General features: G+C 41.2%; 1 protein-coding gene across 2 annotated transcripts in view; it reads left to right on the top strand.

The window, feature by feature from the left end:
• LOC139416600 (plexin-A1-like) overlaps positions 1 to 19,541 on the top strand; it is a 281,448-nt gene that overhangs the window by 170,726 nt on the left and 91,181 nt on the right. For both annotated transcript variants that reach the window (XM_071165454.1, XM_071165455.1), the window contains exons 5-8: positions 11,589 to 11,689; positions 11,803 to 11,926; positions 12,398 to 12,551; positions 12,693 to 12,792. In XM_071165454.1, coding sequence (XP_071021555.1) covers positions 11,589 to 11,689; positions 11,803 to 11,926; positions 12,398 to 12,551; positions 12,693 to 12,792 — 479 coding nt within the window. The remainder of the gene's footprint in view (positions 1 to 11,588; positions 11,690 to 11,802; positions 11,927 to 12,397; positions 12,552 to 12,692; positions 12,793 to 19,541) is intronic.

Genomic DNA, 19,541 nt, shown 5'->3' with positions numbered 1-19,541 from the left:
GCCGCCGCAGTGCTTACATAGACAGAATCAACTGCTGTAATGAAGAGAAAATGGCCCTGGTGGTATTGATTTTGGTACAGTAGAGTACAGTGGAGAAACCTTAGCCCTGTTCTGTCGTGTTAGGTGCAGAGTTAGTATGAGAATGTGTGTTCTGTCATGTTAGTTTAGAGTTAGTATGAGAATATGTATTCTGTCGTGTTAGTTTGGAGTTAGTATGAGAATGTGTGTTCTGTCGTGTTAGTTTAGAGTTAGAATGATAATGTGTGTTCTGTCGTGTTAGTTTAGAGTTAGAATGATAATGTGTGTTCTGTCATGTTAGTTTAGAGTTAGAATGACAATGTGTGTTCTATCATGTTAGTTTAGAGTTAGTATGAGTGTGTGTTCTGTCGTGTTAGTTTAGAGTTAGAATGATAATGTGTGTTCTATAATGCTAGTTTAGAGTTAGAATGATAATGTGTGTTCTGTCGTGTTAGTTTAGAGGTAGTATGAGAATGTGTGTTCTGTCGTGTTAGTTTAGAGTTAGAATGATAATGTGTGTTCTGTCGTGTTAGTTTAGAGTTAGAATGATAATGTGTGTTCTGTCGTGTTAGTTTAGAGTTAGAATGAGAATGTGTGTTCTGTCGTGTTAGTTTAGAGTTAGAATGATAATGTGTGTTCTGTCGTGTTAGTTTAGAGTTAGAATGATAATGTGTGTTCTGTCGTGTTAGTTTAGAGTTAGAAGGATAATGTGTGTTTTGTCGTGTTAGTTTAGAGTTAGAATGATAATGTGTGTTCTGTCGTGTTAGTTTAGAGTTAGTATGAGTGTGTGTTCTGTCGTGTTAGTTTAGAGTTAGAATGATAATGTGTGTTCTATAATGCTAGTTTAGAGTTAGAATGATAATGTGTGTTCTGTCGTGTTAGTTTAGAGGTAGTATGAGAATGTGTGTTCTGTCGTGTTAGTTTAGAGTTAGAATGATAATGTGTGTTCTGTCGTGTTAGTTTAGAGTTAGAATGATAATGTGTGTTCTATCATGTTAGTTTAGAGTTAGAATGATAATGTAGGTTCTGTCGTGTTAGTTTAGAGTTAGTATGAGAATGTGTGTTCTGTCGTGTTAGTTTAGAGTTAGAATGATAATGTGTGTTCTATCATGTTAGTTTAGAGTTAGTATGATGTGTGTTCTGTCGTGTTAGTGTAGAGTTAGAATGATAATGTGTGTTCTATCATGTTAGTTTAGAGTTAGTATGAGTGTGTGTTCTGTCGTGTTAGTGTAGAGTAAGAATGATAATGTGTGTTCTGTCGTGTTAGTTTAGAGTTAGAATGATAATGTGTGTTCTGTCGTGTTAGTTTAGAGTTAGAATGATAATGTGTGTTCTGTCGTGTTAGTTTAGAGTTAGAAGGATAATGTGTGTTTTGTCGTGTTAGTTTAGAGTTAGAATGATAATGTGTGTTCTGTCGTGTTAGTTTAGAGTTAGTATGAGCATGTGTGTTCTGTCGTGTTAGTTTAGAGTTAGAATGATAATGTGTGTTCTGTCGTGTTAGTTTAGAGTTAGAATGATAATGTGTGTTCTATCATGTTAGTTTAGAGTTAGAATGATAATGTGTGTTCTGTCGTGTTAGTTTAGAGTTAGAATGATAATGTGTGTTCTGTCGTGTTAGTGTAGAGTTAGAATGATAATGTGTGTTCTATCATGTTAGTTTAGAGTTAGTATGAGTGTCTGTTCTGTCGTGTTAGTTTAGAGTTAGAATGATAATGTGTGTTCTATCATGAGTTTAGAGTGTGTGTTCTGTCGTGTTAGTAGAGTGTGTCTGTTCTGTCGTGTTAGTTTAGAGTTAGAATGATAATGTGTGTTCTGTCGTGTTAGTTTAGAGTTAGAATGATAATGTGTGTTCTGTCGTGTTAGTTTAGAGTTAGAATGATAATGTGTGTTCTGTCGTGTTAGTTTAGAGTTAGAATGATAATGTGTGTTCTGTCGTGTTAGTTTAGATGTGTGTTCTGTCGTGTTAGTTTAGAGTTAGAATGATAATGTGTGTTCTGTCATGTTGTTAGTTATGAGAGTTAGTATGAGATAATGTGTTCTGTCGTGTTAGTTTAGAGTTAGAATGATAATGTGTGTTCTGTCGTGTTAGTTTAGAGTTAGAATGATAATGTATGTTCTGTCGTGTTAGTTTAGAGTTAGAATGAGAATGTGTGTTCTGTCGTGTTAGTTTAGAGTTAGAATGATAATGTGTGTTCTGTCGTGTTAGTTTAGAGTTAGAATGATAATGTGTGTTCTATCATGTTAGTTTAGAGTTAGAATGATAATGTGTGTTCTGTCGTGTTAGTTTAGAGTTAGAATGATAATGTGTGTTCTGTCGTGTTAGTGTAGAGTTAGAATGATAATGTGTGTTCTATCATGTTAGTTTAGAGTTAGTATGAGTGTGTGTTCTGTCGTGTTAGTTTAGAGTTAGAATGATAATGTGTGTTCTATCATGTTAGTTTAGAGTTAGTATGAGTGTGTGTTCTGTCGTGTTAGTTTAGAGTTAGAAGGATAATGTGTGTTTTGTCGTGTTAGTTTAGAGTTAGAATGATAATGTGTGTTCTGTCGTGTTAGTTTAGAGTTAGTATGAGAATGTGTGTTCTGTCGTGTTAGTTTAGAGTTAGAAGGATAATGTGTGTTTTGTCGTGTTAGTTTAGAGTTAGAATGATAATGTGTGTTCTGTCGTGTTAGTTTAGAGTTAGTATGAGAATGTGTGTTCTGTCGTGTTAGTTTAGAGTTAGAATGATAATGTGTGTTCTGTCGTGTTAGTTTAGAGTTAGAATGATAATGTGTGTTCTATCATGTTAGTTTAGAGTTAGAATGATAATGTGTGTTTTGTCGTGTTAGTTTAGAGTTAGAATGATAATGTGTGTTCTGTCGTGTTAGTTTAGAGTTAGAATGATAATGTGTGTTCTGTCATGTTAGTTTAGAGTTAGTATGAGAATGTGTGTTCTGTCGTGTTAGTTTTTATGAGTTAGTTTAGAGTTGTATGAGAATGTGTGTGTCTGTCGTGTTAGTTTAGAGTTAGAATGATAATGTGTGTTCTGTCGTGTTAGTTAGTTTAGAGTTAGAATGATAAGTTAGAAGTTAGATAATGTGTGTTCTGTCGTGTTAGTTTAGAGTTAGAATGATAATGTGTGTTCTGTCGTGTTAGTTTAGAGTTAGAATGATAATGTGTGTTCTGTCGTGTTAGTTTAGAGTTAGTATGAGAATGTGTGTTCTGTCGTGTTAGTTTAGAGTTAGAATGATAATGTGTGTTCTGTCGTGTTAGTTTAGAGTTAGAATGATAATGTGTGTTCTGTCATGTTAGTTTAGAGTTAGAATGATAATGTGTGTTCTGTCGTGTTAGTTTCGTGTTAGTTTAGAGTTAGAATGATGTGTGTTCTGTCGTGTTAGTATGAGAATGTGTGTTCTGTCGTGTTAGTTTAGAGTTAGAATGATAATGTGTGTTCTGTCGTGTTAGTTTAGAGTTAGAATGATAATGTGTGTTCTATCATGTTAGTTTAGAGTTAGAATGATAATGTGTGTTTTGTCGTGTTAGTTTAGAGTTAGAATGATAATGTGTGTTCTGTCGTGTTAGTTTAGAGTTAGAATGATAATGTGTGTTCTGTCATGTTAGTTTAGAGTTAGTATGAGAATGTGTGTTCTGTCGTGTTAGTTTAGAGTTAGAATGATAATGTGTGTTCTGTCGTGTTAGTTTAGAGTTAGTATGATAATGTGTGTTCTGTCGTGTTAGTTTAGAGTTAGAATGATAATGTGTGTTCTGTCGTGTTAGTTTAGAGTTAGAATGATAATGTGTGTTCTGTCGTGTTAGTTTAGAGTTAGAATGATAATGTGTGTTCTGTCGTGTTAGTTTAGAGTTAGAATGATAATGTGTGTTCTGTCGTGTTAGTTTAGAGTTAGAATGATAATGTGTGTTCTGTCGTGTTAGTTTAGAGTTAGAATGATAATGTGTGTTCTATCATGTTAGTTTAGAGTTAGAATGATAATGTGTGTTCTGTCGTGTTAGTTTAGAGTTAGAATGATAATGTGTGTTCTGTCGTGTTGTTAGTTTAGAGTTAGAATGATAATGTGTGTTCTGTCGTGTTAGTTTAGAGTTAGTTATGAGTAATGTGTGTTCTGTCGTGTTAGTTTTTAGAAGGATAAGTTTAGAGTTAGAATGATAATGTGTGTTCTGTCGTGTTAGTTTAGAGTTAGTATGAGAATGTGTGTTCTGTCGTGTTAGTTTAGAGTTAGAAGGATAATGTGTGTTTTGTCGTGTTAGTTTAGAGTTAGAATGATAATGTGTGTTCTGTCGTGTTAGTTTAGAGTTAGTATGAGAATGTGTGTTCTGTCGTGTTAGTTAGATAATGTGTGTTCTGTCGTGTTAGTTTAGAGTTAGAATGATAATGTGTGTTCTATCATGTTAGTTTAGAGTTAGAATGATAATGTGTGTTTTGTCGTGTTAGTTTAGAGTTAGAATGATAATGTGTGTTCTGTCGTGTTAGTTTAGAGTTAGAATGATAATGTGTGTTCTGTCATGTTAGTTTAGAGTTAGTATGAGAATGTGTGTTCTGTCGTGTTAGTTTAGAGTTAGAATGATAATGTGTGTTCTGTCGTGTTAGTTTAGAGTTAGTATGAGAATGTGTGTTCTGTCGTGTTAGTTTAGAGTTAGAATGATAATGTGTGTTCTGTCGTGTTAGTTTAGAGTTAGAATGATAATGTGTGTTCTGTCGTGTTAGTTTAGAGTTAGAATGATAATGTATGTTCTGTCGTGTTAGTTTAGAGTTAGAATGAGAATGTGTGTTCTGTCGTGTTAGTTTAGAGTTAGAATGATAATGTGTGTTCTGTCGTGTTAGTTTAGAGTTAGAATGATAATGTGTGTTCTGTCGTGTTAGTTTAGAGTTAGAATGATAATGTGTGCTTTTGGAAGAAAAAAAACGTTCTTCCATCTATGAGCTTCCTCGGGGAACATACATATTATTTGCCTACAATGCTTTAACAACTTTCACTAACCCAAAGCTCAGCTTGGTCAGCCCAGCCTCCTTTAAACAAGCACTATCTGGTTTTGTTGCTATGATAACATGCGGTGGGGCATAGCTCCTGTTGTACAATACAGTAGCATCTCTTCCTCCACTTAGTCCTTTAAATGTTTTCATTTTGATGAAGAGGGGTGAAGCTACTGAACATGGTACAGGCCAGGGAGGTGTATTGAGCTGAGTGGTTAAAGCCTGTTAGAGCAGTAACTAGGTGTCCTCACTGGAGCTAAAACGTCCCTCCTTCACCTCCTCCTGGCACTTAGCTCTACTCCTCTACTCCTCTACCAGGAGTGTTCAGTCAGGACCCTCACCTTCACACGTCTTGTCTGCATCCGGATACACTCTTATGGGTGTATAAAAGACCACAAATCGTATTGAAATGTTTATTGACATGGAGGGTGTCTTTACGAGGAGTGATTGAGGCTGAAGCTCAATGATGACAAGCAAATGACTGCTTGTGGGTGTCATTCATTCAGTACACTCTTAGAAAAAAGGTGCTACCTAAAAAGGGTTCTTTGGCTGCCCCCATAGGAGAACACTGAAGAACTGGTTTTGGTTACATGTCGAACTATTTTGGTTCCATGTAGAACCATTTTGGGTTCCATGTAGAACACTTTTGGTTTCAAGTAGAACCATTTTGGGTTACATGTAGAACTTTCCACGGAAGGTTATACATGGAACACAAAAAGGCTCTACCGGGTACTAAAAGGGTTATACAATGGGGACAGCTGAATAACCCTTCTGGAACCTTTTTTTTCTAACTTGCTCGTCAACGAGTGTCTGCATAGCCAGGCGCTAAAATAGAACTTACATTTGTGATGCTTGACACACTGCAAGTTCCGCCTCTCCCATCTCCTCATTGGTTTTTCGGAGCATATGCCCACGTGGGTGATTGATAGATGAACTGAGGTCCACACCCCAGTCCAACTCGTGGTGGTAATGCACCTTAAAGTTGGTTACCAACCGCCATATAAAGTCCACAGAAGAAGAAGAAGCCTGAAGGAGGAGAGATTATTAGAAACAAACTTTTACTCTTTTATCTGTGGATTAATTGTCGGAGTAGAGGACCTTGTGCATTTCAGGTAAGAACAACCCAAGGTTTATATCCCAGGACAAATTAACTAGCAACAGCAAGCTAGCTAGCTAAATTGCCATAAATGTTTAATGCTTTTCGACCTGTCCCCAAAATAAAATAGTTTGTTCCGAGTTTGTTTTTATATTTCAACCTTCGTGTCCTGATAGCGTCTGGTGTGGGTTGACAAAATCAACATGCGCGCAAGCAGTCTGGTCAGCATGTAAGAGTGTAGGTTGTGACCAGAGGTAGAAAGGAATTCACCAAGTCACCTGCCTGTTTGGTCAGTGGCATGTGAGGCAGATTTTGTGTGAGAGTGTGCTGGTCCTCGCTTTGTCCTCTGTGAGAATGTGGTGGCCGCCATCAAGAGCGCAGCACAGGTGACAGTGCCGCACAGCATTTGGGCCCTTTCTCTCTCTCTCTCTCTCTCTCTCTCTCCCTTTCCCCCCTCTCCCTCTCTCTCTCTCTCTGTGTCTCGCACTCTCTCTCTCTCCCTCACTCTCCCTCTCTCTCAAAGCTGTGTCTGTGTCAGTGGCTGTGATGTATGGTCTCATTTGCCATATTTCTCTCTATGCCCAGCCGAATTCAAGACAGATGACAGGGAAAAGGAATGAAAAAAGCCTCCAGAAGGAAAAGTTTGTTCTTGTGAAATGAAGCCTTGTCGTTTTCGGGGTGGGCAGAGGGATGACCTAATCTGTATGTGTGTGTGACACCATGGGCTGGTTCTGAAGGGGTGCTAACAGAATGACCCATCCATCACAGTATTGTGCTCTGATAGCACATTCTATTTTGGCGCAAATTACACAGATGGAGCAATTACAGTAGGCCTGCCGAGCCGGGCCCATGCTGCTGCCCTTATGTGAAATGAAATATCAGAGTCGCAATTACATTTGTGTGTCTCCCTCCGTCCCCTCGCTCTCACCCTCTCACCCTCTCTCCTCCCCCTAGCTCCCTCATCCCCCTAGCTCCCTCCCTCTCACCTTCTCACCCTCTCTCCTCCCCCTAGCTCTCTCCTCCCCCTAGCTCCCCTCACCCTCTCACCCTCTCTCCTCCCCCTAGCTCCCTCCTTCCCCTCCCTCTCACCCTCCCATCCTCTCACCCTCTCACCCTCTCTCCTCCCCCTAGCTCCCTCCCTCTCACCCTCTCACCCTCTCTCCCTCCCCCTAGCTCCCTCCTTCCCCTCCCTCTCACCCTCTCACCCTCTCTCCTCCCCCTAGCTCCCTCCTTCCCCTCCCTCTCACCCTCTCACCCTCTCTCCTCCCCCTAGCTCCCTCCTTCCCCTCCCTCTCACCCTCCCATCCTCTCACCCTCTCACCCTCTCTCCTCCCCCTAGCACCCTCCCTCTCACCCTCTCACCCTCTCTCCCTCCCCCTAGCTCCCTCCTTCCCCTCCCTCTCACCCTCTCACCCTCTCTCCTCCCCCTAGCTCCCTCCTTCCCCTCCCTCTCACCCTCCCATCCTCTCACCCTCTCACCCTCTCTCCTCCCCCTAGCTCCTCCCTCTCACCCTCTCACCCTCTCACCTCCCCCTAGCTCCCTCCTTCCCCTCCCTCTCACCCTCTCACCCTCTCTCCTCCCCCTAGCTCCCTCCTTCCCTCCCTCTCACCCTCTCACCCTCTCTCCTCCCCCTAGCTCCCTCCTTCCCCCTCCCTCTCACCTCTCTCTCCTCCCCCTAGCTCCCTCCTTCCCCTCCCTCCTCACCCTCCCATCCTCTCACCCTCTCTCCTCCCCCTCGCTCCCCCTCCCTCTCACCCTCTCACCCTCTCTCCTCCCCCTAGCTCCCTCCTTCCCCTCCCTCTCACCCTCTCACCCTCTCTCCTCCCCCTAGCTCCCTCCTTCCCTCCCTCTCACCCTCTCTCCTCCCCCTAGCTCCCTCCTTCCCCTCCCTCTCACCCTCTCTCCTCCCCCTAGCTCCCTCCTTCCCCTCCATCTCACTCTCCCATCCTCTCACCCTCTCACCCTCCCATCCTCTCACCCTCTCACCCTCTCTCCTCCCCCTAGCTCCCTCCCTCTCACCCTCTCACCCTCTCACCCTCTCTCCTCCCCCTAGCTCCCTCCTTCCCCTCCCTCTCACCCTCTCACCCTCTCTCCTCCCCCTAGCTCCCTCCTTCCCTCCCTCTCACCCTCTCACCCTCTCTCCTCCCCCTAGCTCCCTCCTTCCCCTCCCTCACCCTCACCCTCCCATCCTCTCACCCTCTCACCCTCTCTCCTCCCCCTAGCTCCCTCCCTCTCACCCTCTCACCCTCTCTCCTCCCCCTAGCTCCCTCCTCCCTCCCTCTCACCCTCTCACCCTCTCTCCTCCCCCTAGCTCCCTCCTTCCCTCCCTCTCACCCTCTCACCCTCTCTCCTCCCCTAGCTCCCTCCTTCCCCTCCCTCTCACCCTCTCACCCTCTCTCCTCCCCCTAGCTCCCTCCTTCCCCTCCCTCTCACCCTCTCACCCTCCCTCCTCACCCCTAGCTCCTCCTCCTTCCCCTCCCTCTCACCCTCTCACCCTCTCTCCTCCCCCTAGCTCCCTCCTTCCCCTCCCTCTCACCCTCTCACCCTCTCTCCTCCCCCTAGCTCCCTCCTTCCCCTCCCTCTCACCCTCTCACCCTCTCTCCTCCCCCTAGCTCCCTCCTTCCCCTCCCTCTCACCCTCTCACCCTCTCTCACCCTCTCACCCCCCCTAGCTCCCTCCTTCCCTTCCCTCTCACCCTCTCACCCTCTCTCCTCCCCCTAGCTCCCTCCTTCCCCTCCCTGTCACCCTCTCACCCTCCCTCCTCCCCCTAGCTTCCTCCTTCCCGTGGCTGATTAAGACGTTCTCCATTGTGACCTAAATGAGAGGCTCATTTGTGGCTGTTATTTATTTGTAATAAATCCCTCCCCCTGTCGCTGGACCAGAGATGAATGGTAGTGTCCTCCGCCTTCACTGCCTGTAGCAGTAAATAGGCCAGAAGGAAAATGCCATTTTTAATATGAATAGGTGCTCTTAGTAATAGTCTCTGTACCTCTTGGTAAGACAAAGGACTCTGGCGGGGAACCTAAGATCTTCCTTCCTATTATTTGCTTTATAAAACTCAGTAATTGAAATGTTCCATTGAAATATTATCTTCCCCTGTATCACCCGACCTATTGAGTAAACTCTATCTGCTATGGCTTTTATGTTTTAATAATAATAGTATGTGTGTCTGGATTTTTCTGCCTGCCTCATCATAATCTTTAGTCACTTTTGTCCAGGGGAATGTAATGACAGAAATTTACTGTTATTTCCTCTGTGGTTATTTAGTGTAATAATGACATCAGGACTATCGGAGGCACTGCTATCTCTATATATCTGCTTTTGCATGCACTCATGTAGTAAAAATACATTTTTATTCTACCTAGGCCTTTACTTAAACAATAATGCCTAAGAACCCAGCCCAACAAGGGCTGTTCTGAGGCCCGAGGCGAGGCCAAGGTAATTCCTGGGTTTGAGTGCATTATTGCTTTTATAAAACTGTTGCCAATATATTTATACAAATATGAATGACATGTTTTCATTCAAAACATAATTTGAATGAGTAAATTTGTTTTTTGCATTCTGAAGTTATTATCCAAGTGGACTGATCTTTTTTAGTTATTTTCTCCTGTTTTGACCCAGTTGTTAATTCTAATCGTTCTATAAATTCAATGATAATGATTTAATAAATGTCCAATAGGCAACAACTATTATTGTTAGCGAGTCCGAGTTAACCAAGGTAGTTGGTGATGTTAATAGAGATGTTTCCATTGATGGGACACGAGTGGAAGAACTTGGTTCTGGCGCTGGTTGGTGACAGCCAGTGCTTGTCTCTACTTTGCTGGCACCGGAGAGATCGCATTTGTAAAATGATACATTGTTTCACAGGTCATAGAGGCAGACAGGGAGGTTTACTCAACCCCCAACTGTTGCAAACCAAATAGTAACATGGGAAAATAATGTGTAGACACTTTTCCTGAGAGATTTCCTGCCTGGGCTGTGGGACATTGGAATTATGACATTAACATGTTATGGTATTTTGCAGGAGTTGTTGTCCGACAACTCCCGCATATCAACCAATCAGCATCCAGGATCCAAACGACCCGTTTTATAATTAAGCAATAAGCCACGAGGAGGTGTGCTATATGGCCAATATACCCCGGCTAAGGGCTGTTCTTACACACGACGCAATGCGGAGTGCCTGGATACAGCCCTTAGTCATAGTATGTTGGCCACATACCACAAAGCCCTGAGGTGCCGTATTGCCATTATAAACTGGTTACCAACGTAATTAGAGCAGTAAAAATACATGTTTTGTCATACATGTGGTATATGGTCTGATATACCACGGCTGTCAGCCAATCAGCGTTCAAAGAGAGGTCCAGCTCCATACTAGATTATCTCTTGTTAGTCAATAATTGCAGTCCTCCCAGCAGTGAAGTCCTCAATGGTCTCAGATGAAATTGATCCTTGTTTGATTTCTGACACTTGATTTAGAAGATGCCTGCGGTTGTAATGTAATACTAGCCCAGTGAGGGGGTGTAGGTTGACTCCTGCTGAATGTGTGGAACCCAACAGGCATGCAGGCAGGCAGTGAGAGAAAGGTGGAGAGAGAGAGACAGAGAGAGAGAGAGACAGAAAGAAAGGGATGCTGCTCTGGGCAGAAGTAGGTCTGCATACTGTACATGTGCACACACACACACACACACACACACACACACACACACACACACACACACACACACACACACACACACACACACACACACACACACACACACACTCTCTCTCTCTCTTCCTCTTCCCTACTGTTTCTCACAGTCCTACAGTCTGTAATGTTTCTGCTCAAACAGTTTGGTGCAGTGGAGCTATTTATGTGGATGAATAGAAAGCCTAAATACTATATTCAAGCCCAGTACGATGACAAAGACACAGAACACATACAGGATGTGGAATTGTTGACCTCCAGTCCTGAGTGAAGCAGCTGGGAGTGTGTGAGCTGTGCTCTCTGCTATCTGAGTGTGACAGGAATAACTGTGGTCAGGGCTGCAGGCTCCCAATAGCTGCCCCACAAACATTGTCACGGATTGCCCTCGGACACACACACACACATGGATGGGTGCATGCTCGCTCGCATCCACACATCCAATCACACACACAAATACACACAGAGGCCCAATAATAGTCTAATATGTTGGTGTCCAGTCAGTGAGGAGACGGTTGCGTTTAACAGTGCAGGCCAGGGGGTGATTGAGTCCAGGCAGCACGGCTGTCCGTCTGTCACCGACTCGCTAAACAGAACATGCAAGCCATGAGCACGACCATAAAGAGACCAGGGCTGAGATGTGCCAGAGACAAGGACTAATCTAAGGTGAACATCTGTTTTTTAGAAAGTAAACTGCACAGTATGTCAGATTATGATGGCGAATGACATACGTCAACAAAGACTCAATTCACACTCAGCCAATCCCTCAGTAAACTCTTGACGCATTCTATGGCGTAAACCGTGTGTATTGTGTGTTTCCAGGTGAGCCGTGTTCCAGTGGAGAGCTGTGAGCAGTACTCCTCCTGCAGCGGCTGCCTGGGGTCAGGAGATCCCCACTGTGGCTGGTGTGTCCTCCACAATGTGTAAGTACTGAATGACCACATGGAGCTGCTCTGACGCTGCCTTCCTGACATTACTATGTCCTCAACTCCATACTATCAAGTCACCTGAAGAACCAAAATTCTCTCTCTGTCAGGTGTTCCAGGAAGGATCGTTGTGAGAGGGCTGATGAGCCTCAGCGTTTTGCCTCCCGAGTGGAGCAGTGTGTCAAACTCAGTGTCCAGCCTGGAAACATCTCTGTCACCATGTCTGAAGTGCAGGTAACTCACCTGACAATAAATCCTGTGTGCGTGTGTGTGTGTGGACGTGTTGAACTATTCTTGTGGGGACCAGAAGTCCCCACAAAATTTGACCAACTGGGGAGATTTTGTTAGTCCCCACAAGGTCAAATGCTATTTCTAGGGGTTTAGGGTTAAGGTTACAATTAGTGTTAGGATTAGAATTAGGAGCTAGGGTTAGTTTTAGGTTAGGAGCTAGGGTTAGTTTTAGGGTTAGGGTTAGAAGCTAGGATTAGGTTAAGGGTTAAGGTTAGGTTTTTGGGTTAAGGTTAGGATTAGGGTACGGGTTAGAGATAGGAGTTAGGGAAAATAGGATTTTGAACGGGACTGAATTGTGTGTTGTACAAGACTGTGTGTGTGTAGTGTGTGTGTGTGCGTCCATTTGTGTGACTGAGAGTGTGTGTCCTCACATTGACTTGTCCCTCACACTCTCCTCTCTCTCTGTATTCCTAGCTGGTGCTGCAGGCCCAGAATGTGCCTAACCTTTCGGCAGGGGTCAACTGCTCCTTTGAGGACTACACTGAGACAGAGGGACGCATCTTTGGGGGACGCATTTACTGCCTGTCCCCTTCCACACGAGAGGTCGCCCCCATCACACGCAACCAGGGTGAGACAAGAAGCCACAGCATCCTCATGCTGCTATTTGCTAGTTATATACATCAGTTGCACTGTGTTAACAAAATAGCATTATTGTATTAAGTGTTTGTGTGTAGATTGTGTCATACTGATGTACTGTGACTCTTTCTAGGGGACAAGCGCACTGTGAAGCTGTATCTGAAGTCTAAGGAGACAGGAAAGAAGTTTGCCAGTGTAGACTTTGTCTTTTACAACTGCAGTGTGCACCAATCGTAAGTTTGGTTTTAAGTCAGTGTGTGTGTGTGTGTGTGTGTGTGTGTGTGTGTGTGTGTGTGTGTGTGTGTGTGTGTGTGTGTGTGTGTGTGTGTGTGTGTGTGTGTGTGTGTGTGTGTGTGTGTGTGTGTGTGTGTGTGTGTGTGTTTGAGAGAGAGAGCGATAAAGAGAAAAATACTGTATATATATATATAGAGAGAGATATCCTCTCCTCTCTGTTCTGTAGCCTGTGTTACTGCTGATGAGATCAGACTCTTAATGTAATTTCCTTAATAACTTGGAGCTCCTCTGATTCATTGATAATGTTTTACCACACTGAGTTATGTTACTTTCCATCTGAGATCCATCTCTTTCTTTCCCTCTCTTCCTCCCTCCTTCCCTTCATCTACCCCATTCTCTCCACATCCTGCCTTGAGGCTCTCAGACCCTGTTTCTATCCCACTCCCCTAGCTCTGCCTTTCACTAAACATAGATATGGACCAAAGACCCCCATCTCCGCTCTCACCCTTATCATTTCCCATTCCATTACTATATCTTTCATCTCTCTCTCTCCCTTCCTCTCTTCTTTTCCTCTCACTTCCTCTCTCATCCCCTTTCCCCTTATTTATCTTCTTTATCTCCTCCCCTCTACCACTCCCCTATCATCCTCCCTCTACCTCCCCTCACCTCCCTCTACCACTCCCCTATCCTCCTCATCCCCTCCCTCCTCCCTCTACCTCCCCTCACCTCCCTCTACCACTCCCCTATCCTCCTCATCCTCTCCCTCCTCCCTCTACCTCCCCTCACCTCCCTCTACCACTCCCCTATCCTCCTCATCCTCTCCCTCCTCCCTCTACCTCCCCTCACCTCCCTCTACCACTCCCCTATCCTCCTCATCCTCTCCCTCCTCCCTCTACCTTCCCTCACCTCCCTCTACCACTCCCCTATCCGCCTCATCCTCTCCCTCCCCTATAACTCTTCCATCTCCTCTCCTCTTCCCCTCCTCCCTCTAACTCCCCTCACCTCCCTCTGTCTCTCCCCTATCCCCTCATGCTACCAATCTCTTCCTTTCATGCTCTCCTTCACCCCCTCTCCTTCTCTCCTCTCTCCTGTTGGTCCTCTCTCCTGCCGGTCCAGATGTTCTGTGCCCCTCCTCTCTGCTTTTATTTATCAAACTGATTTTTTTTTCCTGGCCCCTGCTCTGTGAGCTGCATACATTAGCATAGCAATATTCTCCTAATTAGCTGGCCTGGCGCCCCATTAGAGCTGGACATAATGGAGAACGTATGTAAAGTGTTCACCTGGACCTCTTATCAAGGCCTGGTTCAATGTCTTTGAACCTAGAGAATGTGTGATTATTTATGCGCCTCTGTATATGTGTGTGTGTGTGTGTGTGTGTATGACAGGGCTGGTGAAGCACCCCCACGTTTTCTCTCTCCTCTCATTGAATAAGCAGGCGTAGCGAGGTCTTTGATGTGATGTATGCAACACACTCCCTCAGGACATTACAGTACACTACAGTCTAGTTTTAACAGTCCAGCCTCATCAGCCACACAGAACCCACGCGACCTCCTGACCTACTCCCCTCCTGACCCCTGACCCCAGCGTGTGTAGGCTGCCAACAGGCCGGGCATGCCAACTCACCCTCTGGGAAATAAATAGCTTTTCCTCAGAGGCGACTGGCATTGTGGGTGGGGAGGGCACGTATTTGGCAAGGCAAATTATCCCACCGGGTATTTACATACTCAGTAATAATATTTGAGTTTTGCGTTAAAAAGACAGCCGGAATAGTTTAATTGAGCGTGTGAAGGACTGAATGCATTTTCAACCTGATGAGGGTGGAGGAAGAGATGGAGAGGGGGGATGAAGCAAGTGAAGGAGAGATGGATTGTGCCCATTGTGTCGGGATACAGCGTCCAGAGAGCTAAAAGGATAGCGCCTCAACCAATCCACAATCCCCATTAGAATACGAAAAGAAGGATGTAATGCATGCAGGGATTGGGAGCTCTTGAAAAGGCCCACTCATGGAAAGCAGAAAACCCCTCGACAGGCTCTCGTCGGAGGGCTGGGTGTTCACGCTATTCCCCTAATACTGGACCGGCCTGGTTGGTTGACCACCTGGAGACGTTTCACTGTTGTAACAGGACAAGAACATACGGCTCCAACGTTCTGATAACATCCTATCAATGTAAAGAATGGTTTAGATGGGAGGAAGAGGTCTTATTTTGTGGTGACCACTCTCACTTCAATGATCCCAATAGTATTTTCAATCTAACATGGACTTTGTTCTCTGAGCATACTGATCTATCTGTCTGAGATCACACGGTAGGTGTTAGGGTAGCAAATAGAGAACAGAGAAATTGCCAGGCATCTGATAGATGTTATGAGTTGTTAGATTTGAGATATAGGGGGGAAGATGAGTTTGTTATTGCCCAGGTTCAGGTGTGATATTACCAGCCAGCAGAGGGTGAGTGATAAGGCTCTGGTCCAGACATGATGCCACTCTGCCTGGCAGTACTGTCTAATAGTCTGGATCTCTCAATCCCTTTCCACTACCTCTCCCTCTTCTCTCATCTACCTCTACCTTTCCTCCTGAACCAGACAGAACAAAGGAAACAGACTCAGAGTCCCTCAGCCTGGAAGTGTTCATTCACCCAGCTCCTGAATAGGCAGTATTGAAACAGTGAAGCATGTTTGTAATTTAACCAGAGACAAAGAAAGCCGTAATTGAATATGATAATTATATCTATGTATCTGTCTGTTTGCTGATACTGAAATGAAAAGCATGTTTACATTGGGAAAGGTCTACTGTAGGTCTGCTGTAATATACAGTATATACACTACAGTATGTAGACTTAAGAAACAGATTCTGTAATATATATACACTACAGTATGTAGACTTAAGAAACAGATTCTGTAATATATAGTAATATATATACACTACAGTATGTAGACTTAAAGAAACAGATTCTGTAGACTACACTACAGTATGTAGACTTAAGAAACAGATTCTGTAATATATATACACTACAGTATGTAGACTTAAAGAAACAGATTCTGTAATATATATACACTACAGTATGTAGACTTAAAGAAACAGATTCTGTAATATATATACACTACAGTATGTAGACTTAAAGAAACAGATTCTGTAATATATATACACTACAGTATGTAGACTTAAAGAAACAGATTCTGTAATATATATACACTACAGTATGTAGACTTAAGAAACAGATTCTGTAATATATATACACTACAGTATGTAGACTTAAGAAACAGATTCTGTAATATATATACACTACAGTATGTAGACTTAAAGAAACAGATTCTGTAATATATATACACTACAGTATGTAGACTTAAAGAAACAGATTCTGTAATATATATACACTACAGTATGTAGACTTAAAGAAACAGATTCTGTAATATATATACACTACAGTATGTAGACTTAAGAAACAGATTCTGTAATATATACAGTATGTAGACTTAAAGAAACAGATTCTGTAATATATATACACTACAGTATGTAGACTTAAAGAAACAGATTCTGTAATATATATACACTACAGTATGTAGACAGTATGTAGACTTAAAGAAACAGATTCTGTAATATATATACACTACAGATTCTGTAATATATATACACTACAGTATGTAGTAATATATATACACTACAGTATGTAGACTTAAAGAAACAGATTCTGTAATATATATACACTACTTAAGAAACAGATTCTGTAATATATATACACTACAGTATGTAGACTTAAGAAACAGATTCTGTAATATATATACACTACAGTATGTAGACTTAAAGAAACAGATTCTGTAATATATATACACTACAGTATGTAGACTTAAAGAAACAGATTCTGTAATATATATACACTACAGTATGTAGACTTAAAGAAACAGATTCTGTAATATATATACACTACAGTATGTAGACTTAAGAAACAGAGTAATATATATACACTACAGTATGTAGACTTAAAGAAACAGATTCTGTAATATATATACACTACAGTATGTAGACTTAAAGAAACAGATTCTGTAATATATATACACTACAGTATGTTAAGAAACAGATTCTGTAATATATATACACTACAGTATGTAGACTTAAGAAACAGATTCTGTAATATATATACACTACAGTATGTAGACTTAAAGAAACAGATTCTGTAATATATATACACTACAGTATGTAGACTTAAAGAAACAGATTCTGTAATATATATACACTACAGTATGTAGACTTAAGAAACAGATTCTGTAATATATATACACTACAGTATGTAGACTTAAAGAAACAGATTCTGTAATATATATACACTACAGTATGTAGACTTAAAGAAACAGATTCTGTAATATATATACACTACAGTATGTAGACTTAAAGAAACAGATTCTGTAATATATATACACTACAGTATGTAGACTTAAAGAAACAGATTCTGTAATATATATACACTACAGTATGTAGACTTAAGAAACAGATTCTGTAATATATATACACTACAGTATGTAGACTTAAGAAACAGATTCTGTAATATATATACACTACAGTATGTAGACTTAAAGAAACAGATTCTGTAATATATATACACTACAGTATGTAGACTTAAGAAACAGATTCTGTAATATATATACACTACAGTATGTAGACTTAAAGAAACAGATTCTGTAATATATATACACTACAGTATGTAGACTTAAGAAACAGATTCTGTAATATATACACTACAGTATGTAGACTTAAGAAACAAGAAACAGATTCTGTAATATATATACACTACTTAAAGAAACAGATTCTGTAATATATATACACTACAGTATGTAAAGAAACAGATTCTGTAATATATATACACTACAGTATGTAGACTTAAAGAAACAGATTCTGTAATATATATACACTACACTATGTAGACTTAAGAAACAGATTCTGTAATATATATACACTACAGTATGTAGACTTAAAGAAACAGATTCTGTAATATATATACACTACAGTATGTAGACTTAAGAAACAGATTCTGTAATATATAAACACTACAGTATGTAGACTTAAAGAAACAGATTCTGTAATATATATACACTACAGTATGTAGACTTAAGAAACAGATTCTGTAATATATATACACTACAGTATGTAGACTTAAGAAACAGATTCTGTAATATATATACACTACAGTATGTAGACTTAAAGAAACATATTCTGTAATATATATACACTACAGTATGTAGACTTAAGAAACAGATTCTGTAATATATATACACTACAGTATGTAGACTTAAAGAAACAGATTCTGTAATATATATACACTACAGTATGTAGACTTAAAGAAACAGATTCTGTAATATATATACACTACAGTATGTAGACTTAAAGAAACAGATTCTGTAATATATATACACTACAGTATGTAGACTTAAAGAAACAGATTCTGTAATATATATACACTACAGTATGTAGACTTAAGAAACAGATTCTGTAATATATATACACTACAGTATGTAGACTTAAGAAACAGATTCTGTAATATATATACACTACAGTATGTAGACTTAGACTTAAGAAACAGATTCTGTAATATATATACACTACAGTATGTAGACTTAAAGAAACAGATTCTGTAATATATATACACTACAGTATGTAGACTTAAGAAACAGATTCTGTAATATATATACACTACAGTATGTAGACTTAAGAAACAGATTCTGTAATATATATACACTACAGTATGTAGACTTAAGAAACAGATTCTGTAATATATAAACACTACAGTATGTAGACTTAAGAAACAGATTCTGTAATATATATACACTACAGTATGTAGACTTAAAGAAACAGATTCTGTAATATATATACACTACAGTATGTAGACTTAAGAAACAGATTCTGTAATATATATACACTACAGTATGTAGACTTAAGAAACAGATTCTGTAATATATATACACTACAGTATGTAGACTTAAGAAACAGATTCTGTAATATATAAACACTACAGTATGTAGACTTAAGAAACAGATTCTGTAATATATATACACTACAGTATGTAGACTTAAGAAACAGATTCTGTAATATATATACACTACAGTATGTAGACTTAAGAAACAGATTCTGTAATATATATACACTACAGTATGTAGACTTAAAGAAACAGATTCTGTAATATATATACACTACAGTATGTAGACTTAAAGAAACAGATTCTGTAATATATATACACTACAGTATGTAGACTTAAGAAACAGATTCTGTAATATATATACACTACAGTATGTAGACTTAAGAAACAGATTCTGTAATATATAAACACTACAGTATGTAGACTTAAAGAAACAGATTCTGTAATATATAAACACTACAGTATGTAAACAGATTCTATATTTGATGAAGTTGTCATGTACTCTGTGGTCCTGGGTGGTCTGATTAGCAGCCAGGAAACATTGACTTGTTTGCAGTAGCACACTCAGAGCACTGCAGAGACTTCCTGCTGTAGGACATGCAGTAGCTCCCCGGTGTGTCTCTGTGTGTGTCCCTGTACGTCTCTCAGTGTGGTGCTGAGAATCAGCAGGGTTCAAAGAGCATTGCCCCCCTCTTCTGTCTGGATCTGGCTGGGATCGATAGACCCAGATGTCTGGAGACTAGAAGGTATTATCCCTTCAGAAGCAAACAAATAGCAGGCTGTTAGCATAGCACAAATCCACCCACCCACCCTCTCTCTCACTCTCTCTCCCCCTCTCTCTCTCT

This window comes from Oncorhynchus clarkii, chromosome 9 (assembly GCF_045791955.1).
Source record: "Oncorhynchus clarkii lewisi isolate Uvic-CL-2024 chromosome 9, UVic_Ocla_1.0, whole genome shotgun sequence".
In the NCBI taxonomy this organism is placed as follows: domain Eukaryota; kingdom Metazoa; phylum Chordata; class Actinopteri; order Salmoniformes; family Salmonidae; genus Oncorhynchus; species Oncorhynchus clarkii.
The sequence above is the reverse complement of the archived record's forward strand: the minus strand, read 5'-3'. Positions and strand labels throughout refer to the sequence as shown.